Source organism: Oncorhynchus nerka, linkage group LG1 (assembly GCF_034236695.1).
Source record: "Oncorhynchus nerka isolate Pitt River linkage group LG1, Oner_Uvic_2.0, whole genome shotgun sequence".
Taxonomy (NCBI): domain Eukaryota; kingdom Metazoa; phylum Chordata; class Actinopteri; order Salmoniformes; family Salmonidae; genus Oncorhynchus; species Oncorhynchus nerka.
Window position 1 is genome coordinate 19,189,786 of NC_088396.1, and position 20,536 is coordinate 19,210,321.

At 41.7% G+C, this 20,536-nt stretch overlaps 1 protein-coding gene across 1 annotated transcript in view; it reads left to right on the forward strand.

Moving 5' to 3' along the window:
• The window catches only part of col5a2a (collagen, type V, alpha 2a), a 63,096-nt gene that overhangs the window by 31,590 nt on the left and 10,970 nt on the right, over window positions 1-20,536 (forward strand). The window contains exons 2-34 of the mRNA XM_029635861.2: window positions 6,376-6,600; window positions 6,818-6,837; window positions 6,938-7,003; window positions 7,366-7,419; window positions 10,438-10,530; window positions 11,802-11,879; window positions 12,043-12,087; window positions 12,181-12,234; window positions 12,588-12,641; window positions 12,940-12,993; window positions 13,092-13,145; window positions 13,246-13,299; window positions 13,629-13,673; window positions 15,528-15,581; window positions 16,287-16,331; window positions 16,414-16,467; window positions 16,691-16,789; window positions 16,874-16,918; window positions 17,017-17,115; window positions 17,427-17,480; window positions 17,686-17,793; window positions 18,031-18,084; window positions 18,189-18,287; window positions 18,370-18,423; window positions 18,717-18,815; window positions 18,920-18,973; window positions 19,079-19,132; window positions 19,308-19,361; window positions 19,519-19,572; window positions 19,716-19,760; window positions 19,872-19,970; window positions 20,091-20,198; window positions 20,469-20,522. Of these exons, the coding sequence (XP_029491721.1) occupies window positions 6,376-6,600; window positions 6,818-6,837; window positions 6,938-7,003; window positions 7,366-7,419; window positions 10,438-10,530; window positions 11,802-11,879; window positions 12,043-12,087; window positions 12,181-12,234; window positions 12,588-12,641; window positions 12,940-12,993; window positions 13,092-13,145; window positions 13,246-13,299; window positions 13,629-13,673; window positions 15,528-15,581; window positions 16,287-16,331; window positions 16,414-16,467; window positions 16,691-16,789; window positions 16,874-16,918; window positions 17,017-17,115; window positions 17,427-17,480; window positions 17,686-17,793; window positions 18,031-18,084; window positions 18,189-18,287; window positions 18,370-18,423; window positions 18,717-18,815; window positions 18,920-18,973; window positions 19,079-19,132; window positions 19,308-19,361; window positions 19,519-19,572; window positions 19,716-19,760; window positions 19,872-19,970; window positions 20,091-20,198; window positions 20,469-20,522 (2,282 nt within the window). The remainder of the gene's footprint in view (window positions 1-6,375; window positions 6,601-6,817; window positions 6,838-6,937; window positions 7,004-7,365; window positions 7,420-10,437; window positions 10,531-11,801; window positions 11,880-12,042; window positions 12,088-12,180; window positions 12,235-12,587; window positions 12,642-12,939; window positions 12,994-13,091; window positions 13,146-13,245; window positions 13,300-13,628; window positions 13,674-15,527; window positions 15,582-16,286; window positions 16,332-16,413; window positions 16,468-16,690; window positions 16,790-16,873; window positions 16,919-17,016; window positions 17,116-17,426; window positions 17,481-17,685; window positions 17,794-18,030; window positions 18,085-18,188; window positions 18,288-18,369; window positions 18,424-18,716; window positions 18,816-18,919; window positions 18,974-19,078; window positions 19,133-19,307; window positions 19,362-19,518; window positions 19,573-19,715; window positions 19,761-19,871; window positions 19,971-20,090; window positions 20,199-20,468; window positions 20,523-20,536) is intronic.

Genomic DNA, 20,536 nt, shown 5'->3' on the forward strand with positions numbered 1-20,536 from the left:
GAACAGAAATACCTTATTTACATAAGTATTCAGATCCTTTGATATGAGATTAATTTGAGCTCAGGTGTATCCTGTTTCCATTGATCATCCAATACAAAGTATTGAGATAAACTTTTGTTATTGACCAAATACTTATTTTCCACCATAATTTGCAAATAAATTCATTAAAATCCTACAATGTGATTTTTGGATTTTTTTCTCATTTTGTCTGTCATAGTTGAAATGTACCTATGATGAAAATTACAGGCCTCTCTCATCTTTTTAAGTGGGAGAACTTGCACAATTGGTGGCTGACTAAATACTTTTTTACCCCACTGTATATACAGTTGAAGTTGGAAGTTTACATACACTTAGGTTGGAGTCATTAAAACTCGTTTTTCAACCACCCCACAAATTTCTTGTTAACAAACTATTGTTTTGGCAAGTCGTTTTTCCAACAATTGTTTACAGACAGATTATTTCACTCCAACCGACGGTCACCTTTTCCAGAACCCTCTTTTCTCTGCAGTTGAACTGAGATTTTATCCAGTACCAAATGGAAAATATATGTTCCACATTAATGCTTAACGCACCAACACAGTTAACTGTTGTTGATTTATGATCATTTATTTTTTTACCCCCTTTTTTCCACAATTTCACGATATCCAATTACAGTCGTGTCTCATCGCTTCAACTCCCCAATGGGCTTGGGAGGGGCACATGTTAAGTCATGCGTCCTCCGAAACATGACCTGCCAAACTGCACTTCTTAACCCCCGCCCATTTAACCCGGAAGTCAGCTGCACCAATGTGTCAGAGGAAACACCGTTCAATTGACAACTGAGTCAGCCTGCAAGCGCCCGGCCTGCCACAAGGAGTAGCTAGAGCACGATGAGCCAAGGAAAGCCCCCCCCGGCCAAACTCTCCCCTAACCGAAATGTGCTGGGCAATTTGTGCACCGCCTTATGGGACTCCTGGTCACGGTCGGTTGTGACACAGTCTGGGATCGAACTCAGGTCTGTAGTGAGGCCTCAAGCATGGCGATTCAGTACCAGGAGGCCCTGCATTAACTCTTCTGTGTTTAAAGTGTCCAATTGGGTTTGTGTAATTTTGTTGTTGGTGCATGATAGCAAAGAAAGCAGAAGGTTTAGCGATGTCAGGGTCTAGGGAGGAAACCTGTAATCTATTATAAAGCTACATAGAAAGCCAGTAGGAAGTGAGCTACGAGAACATGTCTGAAGTATAACATTTAACCAGGGCTTTGCTTTAAATGACTAATTTCTTCATGTCACTTGCTCTTTTTCAACATTTAACATCTCTTAATATAGCAACCCAGAACTGGGTATCCTCTGTACCATCTCCCTTTGGTTTGGAGCATTTAGCTATAACATATTGTAAAAAAGAAAAATGACACCACATAATCTTTAAAGTGAATTTCAAGAGCAGTGGTCTAATTTTGAGCGTTCAATTTCTTCCTGTCTCTATTCTCATACATTTTTACACAGAAAAGCAGATCTCCCTAATATGCTCCTTCCCATCAAAGTTCCTTTGAGTTACTCACTTTGACTTTTTTATATAATTGTTTTTATTTATATTTCTTAAAAAAAAAATGCAAAACATACATATGCAAATGACAACAAACAGACACACACAACCATCAACGACATCACACCTCCCCATACCCCCATACCCACCCTCCCATCTCCAGCGCCGGCATCACTCTCCGCCACATGGTCTCAAACTGCACCGTTTTGTTTCTCTCAGTCACCCACCCACTTTCTACATTTAGATAATAAAGGATTTGACCTTTCCATTGTGTTAACGATGGTGGATTGTTGATTTCCAATTTTTAAGTATGTCTTTTTTCAAGATGGTTGATGGGAAAGGTATAGTCCATCCTATGAGGTTTCTCACTGCTCCCTCATATGCCATATCTTGAAATATGCAGACAGGTGGATAAAAATTACGTTTACATTGGAATACTTCTGACAGCCAACTATTCTAACTCTGCCCATAACTTTTGGATATTATAGCATTTCCAGAAGGCATGGATTATTTTTATTTTTATTTCACCCAGGTAGTCCAGTTGAGAACAAGTTCTCATTTACATCTGCGACCGAGCCAAGATAAAGCAAATCAATGCGACAAAAAAACAACACAGAGTTACACGTAGGATAAACAAAAGTACAGTCAATAACACAATAGAAAAATCTATATACAGTGTGTGCAAATGGAGCTAAGGCAATAAATAGGTCATAGTAGCGAGGAAATTACAATTTAGAAAATTAACACTGAAGTGATAGATGTGCAGATGATGATGTGCAAGTATAAATAGTGGTGTGCAAAAGAGCAGAAAAGTAAATAAAAACAATGTGGGGATGAGGTAGGTAGTTGGGTGGAATATTTACAGATGGGCTACGTACAGCTGCAGTGATCGGTAAGCTGCTCAGATAGCTGATGCTTAAATTTAGTGAGGGAGATATAAGTCTCCAACTTCAGCAAGTTTTGCAATTCGTTCCAGTCATTGGCAGCAGAGAACTGGAAGGAAAGGCAGCCAAAGTGGCTGTTGGCTTTGGGTATGACCAGTGAAATATACCTGCTGGAGCGCGTGCTATGGGTGGGTGTTGTAATGGTGACCAGTGAGCTGAGATAAGGCAGAGCTTTACGTAGAAAAGATTTATAGATGACCTGGAGCCAGTGGGTCTGGCGACGAATATGTAGTGAGGGCCAACCGGCGAGAGCATACAGGTCGCAGTGGTGGGTGGTATATGGGGCTTTGGTGACAAAACGGATGGCACTGTGATAGACTGCATCCAGCTTGCTGAGTAAAGTGTTGCTGGCTATTTTGTTAATGACATCGCCGAAGTCCAGGATCGGTAGGATAGTCAGTATGTTTGGTAGCGTGAGTGAAGGAGGCTTTGTTGCGAAATAGGCCGATTCTAGATTTAATTTTGGATTGGAGATGCTTAACAGGAGTCTGGAAGGAGAGTTTACAGTCTACCCAGACACATAGGTATTTGTAGTTGTCCACATATTCTAAGTCAGAACCGTCCAGAGTAGTGATGCTAGTCGGGCGGGCAGGTGCGGGCAGCGATCGGTTGAAGAGCATGCATTTAGTTTTACTAGCATTTAAGAGCAGTTAGAGGCCATGAAAGGAGTGTTGTATGGCATTGAAGCTCGTTTGGAGGTTTGTTAACACAGGGTCCAACAAAGGGCCAGATGTATACAGAATGGTGTCGTCTGCGTAGAGGTGGATCAAGGAATCACCCGCAGCAAGAGCAAACATCATTGATATATACAGAGAAAAGAGTCGGCCCGATAATTGAATCCTATGGCACCCCAATAAAGACTGCCAGAGGTCCGGACAACAGGCCCTCCGATTTGACACACTGAACTCTATCTGAGAAGTAGTTGGTGAACCAGGCGAGGCAATCATTTGAGAAACCAAGGCTGTTGAGTCTGTCGATAAGAATATGGTGAATGACAGAGTCGAAAGCCTTGGCCAGGTCGATGAAGATGGCTGCACAGTACTGTCTTTTATCGATGGCGGTTATGATATCATTTAGTACCTTGAGCGTGGCTGAGGTGCACCTGTGACCAGCTCGGAAACCGGATTACACAGCGGAGAAGGTATGGTGGGATTCGAAATGGTCAGTGATCTGTTTGTTAACTTGGCTTTTGAAGACTTTAGAAAGGCAGGGCAGGATGGATATAGGTCTGTAACAGTTTGGGTCTAGAGTGTCTCTCCCTTTGAAGAGGAGGATGACCGCGGCAGCTTTCCAATCTTTGGGAATCTCGGACGATACGAAAGAGAGGTTGAACAGAGTAGTAATAGGGGTTGCAACAATGGCTATAGATCATTTTAGAAATAGAGGGTCCAGATTTTCTAACCCAGCTGATTTGTACGGGTCCAGGTTTTGCAGCTCTTTCAGAACATGAGTTATCTGGATTTGAATGAAGGAGAAGCTGTGGAGTCTTGGGCAAGTAGCTATGGGGGGTGCGGAGCTGTTGGCCCGGGGTTGGGGTAGCCAGGAGGAAAGCATGGCCAGCCGTAGAGAAATGCTTATTGAAATTCTTGATTATCAGGGATTTATCGGTGGTGACAGTGTTACCTAACCTCAGTGCAGTGGGCAGCTGGGAGGGTGTGCTCTTATTCTCCATGGACTTTAGTGTCCCAGAACGTTTTGGAGTTAGAGCTACAGGGATCATTTTGCTATTTGATTTGGAATTTTAAGACCTCTTGACGCATCAAAAAAACATATACAAACATTATTGGATGAAAACATTTATTTGACCTTACTGTTATTAGCCCTTATAAATGCATCAATTAACAGAGGAAGTACATGGAACAACAGACCCAAAAGGAAGTTTGTTCTAATGTGTCTATCCTATATCTAAGAGATTTAAGAAAGATCGGGAAACCTTTTTTTTTTTTTTTTTTTACATGTATGTAACCCCTTATTTGTATCACTAAACAGTCTCCATATTCACTACCGTTCAAAAGTTTTAGAACATCTACAGTACTCATTCAAAGGTTTTTCTTTATTTTTACTATTTCCTACATTGAAGAATGATAGTGAAGACATCAAAACGATGAAATAACACATATGGAATCATGTAGTAACCAAAACAGTGTTAAACAAATCAGAATATATTTGAGATTTGAGATACTTAAAATAGCCACCCTTTGCCTTGATGACAGCTTTGCACACTCTTGGTATTCTCTCAACCAGCTTCACCTGGAATGCTTTTCCAACAGTCTTGAAGGAGTTCCCACATGTGCTGAGTACTTCTTGGCTGCTTTTCCTTCACTCTGCAGTCCGACTCATCCCAAACCATCTCAACTTGGTTGAGGTCGGGGGATTGTGGAGACCAGGTCATCAGATGCAGCACTCCATCACTCTAATTATATGTAAAATAGCCCTTACACATCCTGGAGGTGTGTTGGGTCATTGTCCTGTTGAAAAACAAATGATAGTCCCACTAAACCCAAACCAGATGGGATGTCATATCGCTGCAGAATGCTGTGGTAGCCATGCTGGTTAATTGTGACTTGAAAGCACCCCACACCATAACACCTCCTATTTGAAGAATCTCAAATATAAAATCTATTTTGATTTGTTTAACACTTTTTTGGTTACTACGTGATTCCATATGTGTTATTTCATAGTTTTGATGTCTTCACTATTATTCTACAATGTAGAAAATAGTAAAAATAAAGAAAAACCCTGCAATGAGTAGGTGTTCTAAAACTTTTGACCGGTAGTGTATACTTCCTTAATTTTGTTTTGACTGGTACCAGAGGACCATCAGATGAGTCTTGTGAGGTCAGTGGGCATCCTACCTTTACCTAGAAGGGTCATTTTACTGTGTAGCTCAAACCGTTCGAACGCTACAGACAGAAGTTGGCAGATCGGGCTGTACCGACTTCAGACAATTCCAAAGACGCTTGTGGGATTTGTAAAGCAAAAACGTGTTCATGAGAGTCTCATCTTTCCATAGAGGGGTCATAATAGTTTGTAGACCAACAGACAAAAAATTGTGAGAAGACTTATTTTCGGGATGTCTCATGTTCTTACAAGCACTGTTCTAGCTCTGTCACCTTTCACCGCAGATGCAGAAGTGTTACATAGGGGGATGCAATGGATTGAGACTCATCCAATGTAAAAAAAACAACAACAACTGATATTTAGTTTAAACTGATGGATTTTTATGGGGATTTTTTTATATTATGCTAATTCCATTCCCTTGGTGCGTGAACATTGGCCTTATTTTAATTAGATTTTTTATGTTGTCAGCTTTATCCTTTGAAAATATACACTTAAAAAGATTATGGGGATGAGCATGCGTATCTTCAATATGTACCTATTGTTCCTCTTTAGTGCATTTAACTGTGGTGAGTTGATACAATTCCATGTCTGGAAGCTTAAAATTATAGACTTTTATTTGCACATATAAAGTCTGTTATGCCCGAGTATACTTTTTAAGGAATGTGTTTGGTGGGGTCATTGCTATTAAAAACTTTGGGAGCCATGCCTTTCTGAAGAGTTTAATTCTACATAGATTTATTGGAATTTTGTTCCATTTAAATAGATCTGCTTTCATATATTTGAGAAATGGGATAAAGTCATCTTTATATATTTGTTGTTTGTTGTCACTTTAAGCATCCCAAGTATTTCATGTTTTTTGTGGTCCACTTAAAAGATTTCTGTAGAGCATAAGTTTTTCTTTTTCTTTTTCCTATTGCCATTATTTAGTTTTTTTCCACGTTCATTTTATATCCTGGCATTTGAGACTATTCAGAAAATATTTTTAGGAAGGGGGGCATTAAGTTTGACTTTCCATGGCTGAACTCTGACCTTTGTCTGACCTGTCCTGTCGGTCCCGCCTTCCACAGGAGATGACGCGGGCTGCACGGTCGATGGCCAGGTGTACACCAACCGAGACATTTGGAAACCAGAGCCATGTAGGATCTGCGTGTGCGACAGCGGCTCCGTCCTGTGTGACGAGATCCAGTGCGATGAGCTGTCCAACTGTGAGAAGGTGACCATCCCCGAGGGCGAGTGCTGTCCCATCTGCCAGAGCGAGGGCGGCTCAGACACCAGTAGCAACGGCAGACCCGGTGAGTTGTCGGAAAGCGTGACCTGAAATTTGTTGTGACCCCAAGTCATGAAAAACATTTCTTATGAGAGAACCCAGTGTGAACTGTTCATGAATGTGTAACTATTAATGTAACTATGTGTGAACTCAGTGCTTTGCTATGAAGACAATGAAGTCATCGTAGACTAGATGCTTTTGTGACTTGATTCTTTATGTCTGTTATGTTCTGTCATTTTCAGATGGTGGCAGAGTCTACAGGGTAAGCTTAATATATCATTGTGATACATCTTTATAATATCGTATTACTAATTGAATTTAAACGGTGGAGCAACTTCTGCCTTCTTGCTCTTCGTTTGTAGGGTCAGAAAGGAGAACCTGGAGAAGTGCCACAGGTGACTGGGATCAGAGGTCGTCCTGGGCCTATGGTAAGCTTATAGTTCACTTTGTTTTCAAAGTCTATTATAAACTGAGTTTATGATATGGATCTTTGTTGCGATTCAACAACATAAAGCTTTGTTGGTGCATGTAGCTTTAACCAGCTGTTTCTCAGTTGTGGTGTTGATTTTGTTATACTCTTTGAGTCGACACTAGATGGCAGAAGAGAACAGTTACCTTTAACTTGACCTGAAAGGATTCCTGTGTAGTACAACTGTACTTGACAGAGCATCCGGAATGACTTTACTCTGTTTCCATAGTAATGCTATTATCATGAAGGATTTATGAAGGAACATTATTGTGCCTATGCTAATTGTGACTTTTTCATCCCTTCTTTTTGTCCTAAAAACAGGGGCCTCCCGGATCGCCAGGATTCAGAGGGGACCGAGGACAGAAAGGAAGACCTGTACGTTCCAAACATGACTCACAGAGCAAATACATTATGCGTTTAGCAAGGCTGTACTGCATAATTATCTCCATTGGCACATTGACAAAAAATGTTTTGTTTTGATTCAAAAGGGATCTTTGCCAAATCTCAAATCCTTTATCATTCCTTGTCCTGGGACTAAAGCAATAGTGTGATCAGCCTTTTATGTGACAGCCCCTCAGAAGTAGCATGATCCATGTGGACCCACCTGTGCAGTCAACACAGTGACTATCTTGTAAAAACGTTGATTGATTTGGGAAAGGCGTTTGAGGTAAAGTGCATTCGGAAAGTATGCAGAACCCTTTACTTTTTCCACAGCCTTATTCTGAAATGGTTTAAATAACTTTTTTTCCATATCAATCTACACAGAATACTCCATAATGACAAAGTGAAAACAGGTTTTTAGAAAATTTTGCAAATGTATAAAAAAACAATAAAAAAAATAGAAATACCTTACTTACATAAGTATTCAGTCCCTTTGCTATGAGACTCGAAATTGAGCTCAGATGCATCCTGTTTCCATTGATCATCGTTGACACGCATTTACTTGACTGGAGTCCACCTGTGATCATTTCAATTGATTGGACATTATTTGGAAAGATACATATAAGGTCCCACAGTTGACAGTGCATGTCAGAGCAAAAACCAAGCCATTTATTACATTTTTTATTTTACCTTTATTTAACCAGGTAGGCCAGTTGAAAACAAGTTCTCATTTACAACTGCGAGCTGGCCAAGATAAAGAAAAGCAGTGCGACAAAGACAACAACACAGAGTTACACATGGGACAAACAAACACAATAACACAATAGGAAAATCTGTATACAGTGTGTGCAAAATAAGTAAGGAGGTAAGGCAGTAAATAGGCAATAGTGGCGACGTAATTACAATTTAGCAATTAACACTGGTGTGATAGATGTGCAGATGAGGATGTGCAAGTAGAAATTCTGCTGTACAAAAGAGCAGAACAACAAATATGGGATGAGGTAGGTAGTTGGTTGGATGGGCTATTTACAGATGGGCTGTGTACAGCTGCAGCGATCGGTAAGCTGCTCTGACAGCTGATGCTTAAAGTTAGTGAGGGAGCTATGTCTTCAACTTCAGTGATTTTTGCAATTCGTTCAAGTCACTGCCAGCAGAGAACTGGAAGGAAAGGCGGCCAAATGAGGTGTTGGCTTTGGAAATGACCAGTGAAATATACCTGCTGGAGCGCGTGCTATGGGTGGGTGTTGTTATGGTGACCAGTGAGCTGAGATAAGGTCGAAGGAATTGTCCGTAGAGCTCCGAGACAGGATTGTTTTGAGGCACAGATCTGGGGAAGGGTACCAAAAAATTTCTCCAGCATTGAAGGTCCCCAAGAACACAGTGGCCTCCATCATTCTTAACGACCAAAACTCTTCCTAGAGCTGGACGCCCAGCCAAACTGGGCAGTTGGGGGAAAAGGGCCTTGGTCAGTTAAGTGACCAAGAACCCGATGGTCACTCTTACAGAGCTCCAGAGTTCCTCTGTGGAGATGGGAGAACATTCCAGAAGGACAACCATCTCTGCAGCACTCCACCAATCAGGCCTTTATGGTAGAGTGGCCAGACAGAAGCCACTTCTCAGTAATAGGCACATGACAGCCTGCTTGGAGTTTGTCAAAAGGCACCGTCTGGAGGAAATCTGGCACCATCCCTACGGTGAAGCATGGTGATGGCAGCATCATGCTGTGGGGATGTTTTTCAGCGGCAGGGACTGGGAGACCATTCAGGATAGAGGGAAAGATGAATGGAGCAAAGTACAGAGATATCCTTGGTGAAAACCTGCCCCAGAGCGCTCAGGACCTCAGACGGGGGTGAAGGTTCACCTTCCAACAGGACAACTACCCTAAGCACACAGCTAAGACAATATATCAGCCCCTATACCACTGATATGACAAAACATTTATTTTTACTGTTCTAATTACATTGGTAACCAGTTTATAATAGCAATAAGGCATCTCAGGGGTTTGTGGTATATGGCCAATAGGCCACGGCTAAGGGCTCTATCCAGGCACTACGCTTTGCGTCGTGCATAAGAACAGCCCTTAGCCGTGGTATGTTGGCCACATACCACAACCCCTCAAGCCTTTTTGTTTAAGTATAGCACAGCCTTAATTTTTTTATTGAGGCTAATCAAGCTGAGACATGATAATAAACGTACTTCTTAGTCACTATTGAATTAGGATATTTCAAAGAAGCAACTACTTTATGTGATAACTATAATAGAATTAGATGGATTAATTTATTAATTGCTTTTATTGTCATGCTTAAATATAATACAATGTCTTCAAAGATAATGGAGACTACATGACTTGAAGATAGTTCAAATTGATGTGCTGTGCACTTTCTGGAGATTTGTCTCTTTGATGAATTACGTCTCGATGATCAAGAGATTGCGTAAACAAAAATGGACAATACGTTAGCATTATTAGCATTAGAAAACATTCCGATAGACCCATTCCGCAAACTTATGTATTTTGTTTAAATTCAGTACACGACAAAATAATGAATTATGCATTTATATGCTTCCCTCGTTGAAATGCTGATCATATTGAGGGCATACATTAAGCAGAATCTTATTTAGCAGAACAACATTAGTCTTTATGATTTATGACATATGTTGCTGGTCTGCCTCTCATATTATGTTTAACACCCTTGATTCAATTTATCAGTTTTGTCAAGCATACACTGTAATCATTTTTCTCTCTCATTTGTGTCCATTTTCATCATCCACTGTCATTGCATATCAACTAGAATACATGCTTTAGAACCAGAAGGCAATATGAATGTCTACACATATATTACTAAACCTAAATGGAGATCCGTAACTCAACTGTCACTGATATCAATACATGGTTTGAGCAGAAATGTAGGTCGCACATCAAGTTATGATTTGGCACATAATGAATGACACCGTATGAACCTGTAATGCATTGCTTCGTCCTGTTTATATTAACATGACATGACCTAATTGAAGGGGCTACGTGGAGCAGCAGGATATGACGGAGAGCCTGGTGTGCCTGGAAATCCAGGAGAACCCGGACCTGCAGGAAACCAGGGTCCACCAGGGGTAAGTACTACAATACCCACCCCTCATAAACAATGTATAATGTGAATTAGAAACTGGGTGGCCCTGAATGCTGATTGGCTGACAGCTGTGGTATTACACGGGTATGACAACACATTTATTTTTACAGCTCAATTAGTTTCTAACCAGTTTATAATAGCAATAAGGCACTGGGGTTTGTGGTATATGGCCAAAATACCACTGCTAAGGGGTATATCCAGGCACTCCACATTGTGTTATGCATAAGAACAGCCTTTAGCTGTGGTATATTGGCCATGTACCACACCCCCTCGTGCCTTATTGCTTAAATATACACTACCGTTCAAAAGTTTGGGGTCACTTAGAAAATTCCTTGTTTGACACCGACGTCTTGCTCTTCATTGTAATCAGAGGGCTAATATAAATACAACGCATGCCAGTCTGTATTGGCTAAGAGTTGAGGAGAGACTGACTGCATCAAATCAAATGTTTATTTGTCACATGTGCAGAATACAACAGGTGTAGTAGACCTTACAGTGAAATGCTTACTTACAATGCTTAACCAACAATGCAGTTTTAAGAAAAAGAAGTGTTAAGTAAAAAATAGATAATAAAAAATAACTAATAATTAAAGAGCAGCATTAAAATAACAGTAGTGAGGCTATATAAAGAGGATACCGGTACAGAGTCAATGTGCGGGGGCACCGGTTAGTCAAGGTAATTGAGGTAATATGTACATGTAGGTAGAGACTATGCATAGATAATAAACAGAGACTGGCAGCAGTGTAACGGGGGTGGGGGGATACAAATAGTCTGGGTAGCCATTTCATTAGCAGTTCAGATATCTAATGGCTTTGGGGTAGAAGCTGTTAAGAAGCCTTTTGGACCTAGACTTGGTGCTCCGGTACCGCTTGCCATGCGGTAGGAGAGAGAACAGTCTATGACTAGGGTGGCTGGAGTTTTTGACAATTGTTAGGGCATTCCTCTGACACCACCTGGTATAGAGGTCCTGGATGCAGGAAGCTTCACCTGACTAATGAGGGAGCAGTTGATACGAGGCGTGAAGTAGAGGAGTGGGGTGGGGGGAGGTGATAATGGGATCGGGGGGGGCATGAACGACCCTAACCATAAAACATTAGCAGATTGATTATCTGGACATTATCTGGCCTATTGAGAAACAAAGTATGGGGACAGGACAGCACCCCTGGCTGTTAGCTGTCCCACTGAGATGCTGAGTGTGATCTGAGTTGCAGAATGCATTTCCAATACTCTAAATCACTGTTCTGTTTCTCCAGGGACTGGGAGCTCAGATGGCTGGAGGCTTTGGGGATGAGAAATCTGCCGGCCAAACGGCCATGGTGTCAGGAACTAGTGTAAGAAGCAGTGACACTATCTTGGGTCACAGAAGTCTCGTGTCATATTTCTTTGCTATGGCTTGGATAATTAAACTTTTGTGATGTATCAAATATTGAGTCTGTGGAGCCATACTTTTTAAAAGTAATTATTGTGTGTGCAATGATGTTATCTGTGTTTTAGGGGGAAGCAGGAGCAAGAGGACCTCCTGGGCCAAATGGAAACCCTGTAAGTTAAAAGCAACCCACAAAGAAATCATTTCAAACAACTTTCTTTGGAGTTAGCCGTTCACCAACCTCTCTCGCTCACTCTCTCTCTCAGGGCCATGCTGGACCACAAGGACCCCCTGGGGAAGTCGGTGATCCAGGTCACATGGTATGACATTCTCCTTGTCACATGTCATGTTTCTAGTCAGGTGTTCCCTGTTGCAACAATTCTCAACAACGTGTCTATGAGAATAACACCTTGAATCATGTTGGCACCACAGTAGTCACATTCATCTTCTCAAACAACACACAACTGACAGATTGTAGAATGTCAGAAGGCATACATTGTTGTGGACACAATTTCTGAGCAACTGCTTATGTTGACCATTTCATCTCCTGGTCACACTTTTGACAAAGCAGACAGGTATAATAAATGATGATGCAGTTCTAATGCATTGTAGGGCTTGTCATAAGCATGTATAACCCCTGTATTCAAGGTCTTATAATTATCTTCTGTTGCAGGGTACATCTGGACAAAGGGGACCTGAAGGGCCCCCGGGAAAGCCGGGTGAAGACGTGAGTAACACGCTCATCTCTGTTCAGCCGCAGTACTGGCGCCACCCTGCGTATCAAAGACATGGTTTTAGTGGGCTCGTGGTTAATGTCGTCTGCCTCACGAGCATGTTGTGTTGTGGGAAATGCTTCCCAACAGAAACCATCTCGAAAGACGTGAACATGCTAGATAGGAAGTGTACTAACCAGGACCATTTGGAATGAACACGACTTGTGTGGTCTCAAGTATGATGTGTAAGAAACATCATACTTTATACATAGCAAATGGCCATGTTACTAACTTATTATGATGTCATCCTAGGGAGAAGGAGGAAAATCAGGAAATTCTGGAGAGATGGGATTCCCTGGATCAGCGGTAAGTTATATATAACAACGGAAATGTTAAACTTGAAAGTATGACTAAAATGACTGGAATACTGTATTGACACTGTACTAAAATACCATGTATTTCAGGGAGCTCGAGGATTTCCAGGGACACCTGGGCCTCCCGGATTGAAAGGCCATAGAGTAAGTATGACCCCCAACAAACATTCAAAGAACCTCACTGTGAACTCATGTGTCACGCCACTATTGTCCACTAATGGAGAAATACACTTTGTTGTTTCAGGGTCACACAGGTCCAATTGGTCTAAGAGGTGAAACTGGAACTGTAGGATCCAAGGTACAGCCTCTATACGATGTTATATCCATAACTCGCTCACTATGTTTTTATGATTCATATTGACATCATAGTCATTTCTTGTCATGATATGTCAGTGATATTCATATAGATATGATATAGATGAGTGTATAATATACACAGAACCTAAGCTTTTTGTGCGTATGGAACATTTCTGGGATCTTTTATTTATTTCAGCTCATGAAACATGGGACCAACACTTTACATGTTGTGTTTATATTTTTGTTCAGTATATATTAAGTATATGCATACTGTAACGTTTTGAAAGGCATGTATTGATGAATGCAATGTTTTTGTAATTGATCTCTTAGGGTGCATTAGGTCCCACGGGTCCGATTGGCACACCTGGCTCTATGGTAAGTGGAAAATATTTTAAATATATAGTATTGTGTACTAGCAACTTATGCAGTCACTGACAAAACACACTGAACCTTATTGTGATGTTTTATTGATAAGGATCTATTGGTTCATTGGAAGACTCCTCTCCGTCTGCACAGTTCACAAAATATATGATAGGTTAAAGCAAAATGGTGGATGCCTACCTAGTGTTAGCTTTGACCAGTCTAGATTATTCATAGTGTAGTGAAGAATGAAAGGAGACAAGCATTGGAAGGCACTATGTGGATGCAGCCCATGATGAGGAGTCATGCCTGTACTGTACATTACCTTTGGATATATTTATGTTGGTTGTCTAAAATAAACAGTGCAATGTGCTTAATGTATTAAAAATGAACAAATTGAATATTACATTTACCTAAGTATTCAGACCCTTTACTCAGTACTTTGTTGAAACACGTTTGGCAGCGATTAAAGCCTCAAGTCTTCTTGGGTTTGACGCTGCAAGCTTGGCACACCTGTATTTGGGGAGTTTCTCCCATTCTTCTCTGCAGATCCTCAGGTTGGATGGGGAGCGTTGCTGCACAACTATTTTCAGGTCTCTCCAGAGATGTTCGATCGGATTTAAGTCCGGGCTCTGGCTGGGCCACTCAAGGACATTCAGAGACTTGTCCCGAATCCACTCCTGCCTGCATTGTCTTGACTGTGTGCTTAGGGTTGTTGTCCTGTTGGAAGGTGAACCTTCACCCCAGTCTGAGGTCCTGAGCGCTCTGGGGCAGGTTTTCACCAAGGATATCTCTGTACTTTGCTCCATTCATCTTTCCCTCTATCCTGAATGGTCTCCCAGTCCCTGCCGCTGAAAAACATACCCACAGCATGATGCTGCCACCACCATGCTTCACCGTAGGGATGGTGCCAGGTTTCCTCCAGACGTGAAGCTTGGCATTCAGGCCAAAGAGTTCAATCTTAGTTTCATCAGACGAGATAATCTTGTTTCTCGTGGTCTGAGAGCCTTTAGGTGCCTTTTGGCAAACACCAAAAGGCTGTGATGTGCCTATTATTGAGGAGTGGCTTCTGTCTGGCCACTCTACCATAAAGGCCTGATTGGTGGAGTGCTGCAGCGGCGGTTGTCCTGGAAGGTTCTCCCATCTCCACAGAAGAACTCTGGAGCTCTTTCAGAGCGAACATCGGGTACTTGGTCACCTCACTGACCAAGGCTCTTCTCCCCCGATTGCTCAGTTTGGCCAGGCGGCCAGCTCTAGGAAGAGTCTTGTGGTTCCAAACTTCTTCCATTCATGAATGATGGAGGTCACTGTGTTCTTGGGGACCTTCAATGCTGGAGAAATGTTTTGGTACCCTTCCCCAGATCTGTGCCTTGACACAATCCTGTCTAGGAGCTCTACGAACAATTCCTTCGACCTCATGGCCTGGTCAAGTTGTAGAAACAAAAACCTCTTTTTGCTTTGTCATTATGGGGTACTGGGTGTAGATTGATGAGAAAAAAAATGTAATCAATTTTAGAGTAAGTCTGTAATGTAAAAACAGTGGAAAAAGTCAAGGGGTCTGAATACTTTCCAAATGCACTTTATGTGTGTTTTTTTCCTTTGTATTGAAAACAGGCTCTACTGCAAATGAGACGTTGGTCTCAGTTGATCCCCCTTATAAATAAAAGTAGAATAATAACATGGGTCTGTTTGCAGCATCTTTTGGTATTTGCAGGACTAGTCCTAGTTTATCAACTCTCTGCCATTTAACACCTATTTTCAACTTGTACTTTTTCCTTACATTTATATCTTTATTGCTTAATGGTAATTTTGTCAATACATTAATATGTTTATTGCTCTGCCACACTAATGATTAATTGCTCATTTTAGGGCCCTAGAGGCATGCCTGGGGAGAGAGGTCGCTTAGGAGCAAATGGAGTGCCGGTAAGAAGGAGAACACTTAAAGTTGGGGGGGTTTAACGCCATCTTGTTCGTGAGAGTTTCCTCTCTCGACAGTGGGTTTATTTCAGTTCATAGCCCAAACGGTTCGGATGCTACAGACAGAAGCTGGCACATCAGTGTTACAGACTTTAGTCAAGTCCCGTAGGGCTTGTGGGGTCGGAGAGCAAAATGAAGAACACCATCGTGTTTGTGAGAGTCTCATCTATAGAGTGGTCTGTTGGGACGCCACAGACGTTTTAGTGAGAAGACCGATTTTCGGGATGTCTCATGGTCTGACAAACACCACTTTAGCTCGACCACCTTCCAAAGCAGATGCAGAAGGCCGCCATTGGTGGATGTGGTGGATCCTTGAGATGCAGCCCATGCAAAAAATATCTCTGGCTTAAACTGTCAGATTTTGATGGGGATTTTTTAAATTATGTTACTTAGATCTTAAGGTTAATATCATTCTCAATTGTATTGCTCATTTTTATATACAAAAGTATAAATGTAATGACTCCAGATAACAAGATATTGTTACATCCACTCACACCATTACAAGTCCTCAATTTAAGTCCTTTCAAATCTATTTGATGTATTTGACAAGTGTACATGATACACATTTCCGATGCATGTCTTTACAAGAATTGTAATTGTAGATTGTATTATGTGTGAATTCAATTTTTTATTTTATTTTTTTGATTGTAGGGAATGAAAGGTCCTCCTGGGAACATTGGTAAATCTGGTCCGATGGTAAGTTGGCCTGCAGTTGCTACTAATATAATACAGCATTTGAGCTATTCGTTAATTCAATTTTCTGGTATTATACTTGCAGGGTCCATTAGGTATCAATGGTCCCCCAGGTTATCCAGGAATTCCAGGAATGAAGGCAAGTACTGTAGACTATCAAGTAGAACATTAAGTATTCAATACACGTTCAAATCAATGTGATTTAAATAGTAACTTCGGAGGCTGTATATATGTAGCAGTGTATGCAATATGTTGTAAATGTAACCTAATAACATACAGTATATAGCTAACTAATAAGGTAATGTAGCACTACTGTATGTAAATAAAATGGACTCATGAGGATTTCTGTTTCTATTCTCCAGGGCCAACCTGGTGCCACAGGAGTGCGGGGGCCCGAGGGGCAACAGGGACAGAGGGGCGAGACAGGACACCAAGGCAGGGCAGGATCTACTGGCCAACAAGTAAGGGTCTTATTTATAACACCTACTCTCTTTGTTAAACATCATTGTGCTGTACTTTTAACATGATATGTTTGCTATATTTAGGGTCCTTCAGGAACAGACGGGGGGCCAGGTACTAAGGGTCCAGTGGTACGTATATTATAACATAATTGTATTATCACATAGCATACCTAGATTCATACGATCAAGATTGATGTCTATTGAGAGATATTCTTGTTGTTTTGTAGGGTACTATGGGTGTGCAGGGTCCCGGGGGTCACCTCGGCCCCCATGGTCCACCCGGACCTCAGGGAAGCACTGGACAGCCTGGGATCAAAGGTCAACTGGTAATGTGGCCTCCGTTTACTTTGGATAGAAGTAATTTTCTACTCATGGGAGGTCCATTCATTCATGTACCATATAGATGTATACATACACTGTTAATGTTATGACATGCATGCATGACTTTACCAAAGCACAGATAATATGGCCCAGATCACCTAACTAATGTACCATTACTGCAGAACAGTTGTTTGACTGATTGACAAGATGGTAATATTGATTTTCATTTTATGATACATTATACATTATCTCAGGTGCAGAATTGTTTTTTTACTATAGTGATACAGTATATTTATGGCTCTCGTCTTTTTTTCAGGGAGATGTTGGTATACCTGGGTACAAAGGAGAGGCAGGACCCAAAGGAGAACCTGTAAGCCCAAATAATATGTGACCATTCACAGAGAATATGTACAATATTAATACTATTATGTACAGTACGTGTTATATTGTACAATACTTGGATGTCTACACGCTCATTATTTCCCATTGAATGAAATTCAGACACTGTCATAATTGGAGCAAAGTGTATTGAGATGGTTAAACAAATGTTAAATATAGTTTGTTTTGATTCATAGGGTCCCCCTGGTTCCCAAGGAGTAATCGGGCCGCAGGGAGAGGAGGGAAAGAGAGGAACTCGGGGTGACTCTGGCTCACTAGGACCACCTGGTCCTGTTGGTGAGAGGGTGAGTCTACCGTTGGCCTCTATTCCTGAACACTTCTAGATGATTAGGATTTAGGTCAGTGACTGTAATTTAAGACTTCTCAGGATGGATCTCAAATTTATCCCACTTCATAATCCCATTGATTTAGCTGACATTGATATCCTCAAACCTGTGCAGAAAATATATTGTGTCATAGATGTAATCTTGGTGTATCGTATGTGTCTTCATTTCATATATGTATGGGCATTTGTATTGCAGGGGTCTCCTGGTAACAGAGGTTTCCCTGGTGCTGATGGATTACCTGGGCCTAAGGTACAGACAGAGATCTATTACAGCTACATCGGTGGTCATTAGACTGGATTCTTAGGACAGGAGCCCCAGCCCGAACCTAATTCACTAATATGTTTCTCCTGAAGGGTGCTCAAGGAGATCGTGGACCTTCTGGCATATCTGGGCCTAAAGGTTCCGGAGGGGATCCCGGGCGCACTGGCGAACCTGGCCTCCCAGGCGCACGGGTAATGTGAAGATATCATGAATAGCTTTCCAAGGTTGTTGTCTTTGTTTCTGAGGCTCATAATTTTGTCTGTTGTTTTGTAGGGTCTGACTGGCACTCCAGGAGTCCAGGGAGCAGAGGGCAAACCCGGACCACTGGTAAGGTTGACAAAAGAGTGTTTACACACATCTAATTTAGGTCAGAGCTGAACAAAAAAGAACAACTGTAGAGAAAAAGGTAATGCACTCAGTGATTGCCACCTCTCCAGCAAGTGTTCTTAAAAATTAATGCTTTCAGTGATACACAAACAAGGCTTAGACCGACAGGCTATTTGTCAGGTGATCAATGACCGGAGAATACCTCTTTTCGAGGTTTGACCATTAGTATCAGTAGTCATAACACTGAATGAACAGCCAGAGATAAGAGTTGTTTTCGTGCCCTCTGTCTGAAGGGTCCAGCAGGAGAAGATGGCCGCCCAGGACCAGCAGGGTCGATTGGAACCAGAGGTCCTGCAGGAACCATGGGAACACCTGGACCAAAGGGCTTTAACGTAAGGAACCTTGGAAGTTCTAACATTCTCAAGATATCTTGCTATCAAACTATTCCTTTCTCCTCATGATTACTTGAATGACTTCTTGTCTTTTCAAATCATAGGGAGACCCAGGGAAGACAGGCGAACAAGGATCTCTGGGAGTGGCAGGACAAAGAGTGAGTACGGATGTCAATGAGCACTAAATGACCTCTGACCTCATACGTGTTTATGGGGAAAATTGTGTTCATGAGGACGTTTACTAATGATGACTTCCTTTCTAGGGTCCTCCTGGGAAAGAGGGGGAAGTTGGCCCTGCCGGTCCCGCTGGCCCTTCGGTAAGTCAACTGTTTTTCTCTGATTGTCGTTATGACTGATATCTCGTACTAAACATTTTGGTACAGCATTTTCCTATCAGTCAATATTATGCAACGCCACTGCACATCTGATTTGTAAAGTATACTCTCTCATAACATACTCTTCAACAAATGTTGATTCTCTCTTTGTCTGAAGGGCGTTGCAGGTGAAAGAGGAGAACAGGGACCACCTGGAGTGAATGGTTTCCAGGTAGGTTATTCTGGATTTTGTCATAGATGCATGGATGTTGTTCACAAGCAGCAGTTGATCACTGAAAGTGGCAACAAAGATTGTAACTCATAAGGGATGATTGAATCAACTGGGCACTGTTGTCGTCATCTAAAGTGTATATGCTTTTGTGTATTAGGGATTACCTGGACCCCCAGGCCCTCCTGGAGAGTCAGGAAAACCAGGTGATCTGGTGAGTTTCATGAACACTTGCATTGTTTGAATTAGCTGAAGTATATATCTAATGAGATAAATACTGTAGATCCTCTATTTCATGGGATGCAATACTAATGTGACATCATGACGATGGAGTATGAATTTCTTTATCTTGTTTAGGGTATCCCTGGAGAAGGAGGTGCTGTTGGCCAGATTGGACCAAGGGTACATTGATCATTTTACTAACATCAATATATATTGGAATATATTGCACATATATACAATGTAGTATTGCAGTAGACACAGCATGACTGACAGACATTTTGTGCCTAACAGGGAGAGCGTGGAATCCCAGGGGAGAGAGGAGAACTCGGACCTCTCGGTTTGGCTGGAGCCAAGGGAATCCCCGGAGCACCAGGACCCGATGGACCAAAGGTATTTGTTGTCCATGTATAGAGATATAGTAATATGGAGCCACTATGGAGGGTTATGTGTATTGGATTTTTTTGTCTGAAAATATGAATATGAACCCATTGCTTTTTTTTCCCTCCAAAGGGTAGTCCTGGTCCCACTGGTAGTCTTGGTGACCTAGGCCCTCCTGGTCTTCAGGGGATGCCTGGCGAGCGAGGGATCTCTGGTTCTCCTGGGCCTAAAGGCGACAGAGTAAGTATTCACACACTGCATCATCAGCTTCTCATCCTATCATATCCATGGGAGATGATGTATATCTATCTCAGTGTCTTTGTTTCCATCTTGCTGTATTTGTATGATTGTTTTCTACAGTTTCTTTTGTGTGGACCCCAAGAAGTAGCTATTGTTAAAATAACAAGTAGCTAATGGGGGTTGAAGTAAACAATTGCATATTTATATATGAGAACACAATAAATAATATTAACTGTCGGATTTTGACACGTGACATTCTCCATCATTTAGGGGTCTGGTGGAGAGAAGGGATCAGAAGGTACACCTGGAAATGATGGCGCAAGAGTGAGTCAAATTTA